The sequence below is a fragment of the Vicia villosa genome, linkage group LG4, assembly GCF_029867415.1.
Source record: "Vicia villosa cultivar HV-30 ecotype Madison, WI linkage group LG4, Vvil1.0, whole genome shotgun sequence".
Lineage (NCBI taxonomy): Eukaryota > Viridiplantae > Streptophyta > Magnoliopsida > Fabales > Fabaceae > Vicia > Vicia villosa.
In genome coordinates this window covers 126,711,834-126,715,184 of record NC_081183.1, presented here as the reverse complement: position 1 = coordinate 126,715,184, position 3,351 = coordinate 126,711,834, and the positions used below count along the sequence as shown (strand labels likewise).

Here is a 3,351-nt window from a genome sequence, read left to right as displayed (position 1 = left end):
ATTTTAAATAATGTTTTTAATCACTCTAAAATAACATAAACTAATTATATTCTGATGGACTATAATAGAAAGTTTCACAATTTTTTCACAAGCCAGAAGTGAAAAACAAAGAAAACAAATAAAAGCCATGAAAGGAAACTAGCAGAAAGATTCAATGCATGTTCTCAAATTTTTTTCTCTATATATTCTCATTCATTCTCAACACCTCATTTCACACCAACTCAACCCAAAACCTCTCTTTTCTCTACAATGGCTTCTACTCCAACCCCACCACCAAACTACTCCCCAGTCCCTGCACCTAGACCATCTGAAAATCATCATCATAAGCATAATCACACTCACCAAAATAGTCGTAGACGCCATAGAAATGATTGGTCTTCTTCCTCTTGGAACTATTCCAACTCAAGGTCTGCATGTTTAGCTCCTGCTGCTGCTGCTGGAGCTGATATAGCTTCAAATGGTAGTGGCAGAGGTGTATATTCGCTTGCGCCGGGATCTTTATTGGGTGGAAGGAGATCAAAGCTAGCTCCGGAGTTTTCTGGCAGGAAATCCACCAAGTTTGCTGCCAAGAAACAGTCTGGAATGCCAAGGGCAGCAGTTAATACACTGCCTCACAGCGAAGCTGCCAACGAGGTTCTTACTTGTCTCTACAATGCTGGTAACATTGCTGCTAATATTGATAATGTTTTGATTTCGAACGAACATAGGCTATGGGAAGTTGAGGATTATATTTATATGCTTAAAGATTTTGGTATTACTGGTCACTTATTGTTAGCTGAGAAGTGTTATGAATTTATTATGTGTAAGCCAAATGGGAGGGTTGCGAAAGGTAAGTTAACTAATGCTATGATTAGTACTCTAGGTAGGTTAGGGAGGATTGTTCGTGCTATAGAAGTGTTTGGAAAATCTAGGATTGAAGGTTATGGAATTACCGTGTATACGTTTTCGGCTATGATTAGGGCGTATGGCCGAAACGGGCGCTTCCGTGATGCTGTAGAATTGTTCATGTCTATGCGTGGCTTGGGCATAGTGCCTAATTTGGTTACGTACAATTCGATAATAGATGCAGGGGCGAAAGGGGAGGTGAGTTTTGATGTGGTTGTTAAATATTATGATGAAATGCTAGCTACTGGCATAAGGCCGGATCGTCTTACTTATAATTCACTTATTTCTGTTTGTGCCTCGAAGGGCATGTGGGAAATGGCTCAAAAGTTATTGAGAGAAATGGATGGTAGGGGTATTGTTCGCGATGTGTTTACTTATAACACGTATTTGGACACGCTGTGTAAAGGCGGCCAAATTGATTTGGCTAGAAGGGTATTCGAAGAGATGTCTTGCAAGTGCGTTTGGCCAACTGTTGTGACGTATAGCACACTAATGGATGGCTATGCGAAGGCTAACCTCTTGGAAGATGCCCTTCATCTGTACGAAGAAATGAAGCTTCGATCTATTTATATTGATAGAGTGTCCTATAACACAGTGGTCGGAATCTACACGAAGCTCGACAGGTTTGATGAAGCTGTCAATATATGCAGAGAGATGGATGGATGTGGAATTAAAACGGATATTGTTACATACAATGCTTTGTTGGCCGGGTACGGACGACATGGCAAGTATGCTGAAGTTAACAGACTATTTGAAGAGATGAAGTCTCGGAATATATATCCAAATACATTATCATACTCTACACTGATCGACGTGTATACGAAAGCTGAAATGTTTCAGGAAGCGATGAATGTTTATATAGAGTTCAAGATGACAAGATTGGAGGCTGATGTTGTCTTTTATACTGCAATCGTAGACGCGCTATGCAAAAACGGTTTGGTGGAGTCTTCCATTATGTTGCTTATTGCAATGATTGAGAAAGGAGTCAAACCGAACGTGGTCACTTTCAACATTATAATTGATGCATGTCAACAGTTACCAACTTCTGAATATGGAGTTCATGGATCTTCTCAAGCTATTGAGTATCCAAATGAACAATCATCTGCTATGCTTATTGATGGTGCTTTTCAGACTAAGCCGGGGGAGGATCGGATCTTGAAGATGTTCGAGCAACTTGCTTCTGAAAAAGCTGGTAATATAAAGAAGCTTAGAAGGGGACGACAAGACCTACACTGCATATTTTGGCTCTTCCAAATGATGCATGAGCTGCACATTAAACCAAATGTTGTCACATTTTCAGCCATTTTGAATGCATGCAGGTAAAACACTTTGAGATTTGTTCTTTCTGTTATCTTGAATTATATATAACCAATCTCAAACTATATAACTTGATCGATTTTGATGCAGTCGCTGCAATTCTTATAATGATGCTGCAAATCTGTTAGACACGCTGCGCCAGTTTGATAGCCAGGTGTACGGTGTAACCCATGGACTATTGATGGGTTATAGGGAACAAGTATGGTTTAGTGCTCAGACTCTATTCAATGAACTCACGCGTATGGATTCGTCAACCGCGTCCGCGTTTTATAATGCCCTCACAGATATGTTGTGGCACTTTGGTCAGAGACGCGGAGCTCAAATGGTTGTAATCGAAGGGAAAAACCGAAATGTGTGGAAAGGCGAATGGTCAATATCTTGCTTGGATCTGCATCTGATGTCTTGTGGTGCTGGTTGTGCTATGGTTCATGATTGGTTGCTCAATATGCATAGGACTTTATTTCAAGGCTTTGAACTGCCAAAGACTGTGAAGTATGTATCTTTTTTGCCGAAATTGTTTTAATATGATTAGCGTGTAAATCATAATTTTAATATATTTTGCAGCATATTAACTGGTTGGGGAAAACACAGCAAAGTGATGGGTGATGGAATTTTGAAAAGAGCTATTGACGCACTTCTTAACGGAATGGGATCACCTTTTAGATTTGCTGAGCGTAACATGGGAAGACTTACATCTTCTGGAGATCTCGTGGCTACTTGGCTGAGACAACCCGGCGTTATCAATATGCTCGTTTTGTCCGATGTCCTTAATAATTCTCAACCTGCTGGTCGACCACATGGTTATCCAGCTCCTGGCAATTAGATTGATAGAAGCTATGTTGCACCAGTGTCCAATATGATTCGGCTGAAAACCTTTACCACAAATGAAAGGTCTTTGGCAAAAAATCATGGTGCAACTGGCGGTTGTTTATTAGTTTAAGATTCTGTCATAATAAATTAATAAATAAAGGCGCTAATCATATTTCGGGGATTATCCTGTTATTGAGTTAGTAAGGAATTGTTATGGGATGGCCATTGTGGCTGGTTTTTCAGTGTACTTGGGATTTGTTTTGTAATCTGGGGTTGATTCCTCCAATATGTTTCAGTTTAATAAAGTATATCTCACAATAATTTCTTCTCGCCCTGTAC

The 3,351-nt window shown here is 39.9% G+C and overlaps 1 protein-coding gene across 1 annotated transcript; it reads left to right on the top strand.

Annotated features, from left to right (window-relative positions):
• The first annotated feature begins 249 nt into the window (after window positions 1-249).
• Window positions 250-3,025, top strand: LOC131597829 (pentatricopeptide repeat-containing protein GUN1, chloroplastic-like). The gene is made up of 3 exons (XM_058870494.1): window positions 250-2,204; window positions 2,293-2,694; window positions 2,767-3,025. Exons 1-3 carry the CDS (start codon window positions 250-252, stop codon window positions 3,023-3,025), a joined length of 2,616 nt encoding a protein of 871 aa, XP_058726477.1.
• The last annotated feature ends 326 nt before the right edge of the window (window positions 3,026-3,351 follow it).

Coding starts and splice junctions, on each gene's coding strand:
- LOC131597829 (XM_058870494.1), top strand. CDS start 250: ATGGCTTCTACTCCAACCCCACCACCAAACTACTCCCCAGTCCCTGCA. Junction 2,205..2,292: donor GCCATTTTGAATGCATGCAG/GTAAAACACTTT, acceptor ATTTTGATGCAG/TCGCTGCAATTCTTATAATG. Junction 2,695..2,766: donor GAACTGCCAAAGACTGTGAA/GTATGTATCTTT, acceptor TATATTTTGCAG/CATATTAACTGGTTGGGGAA.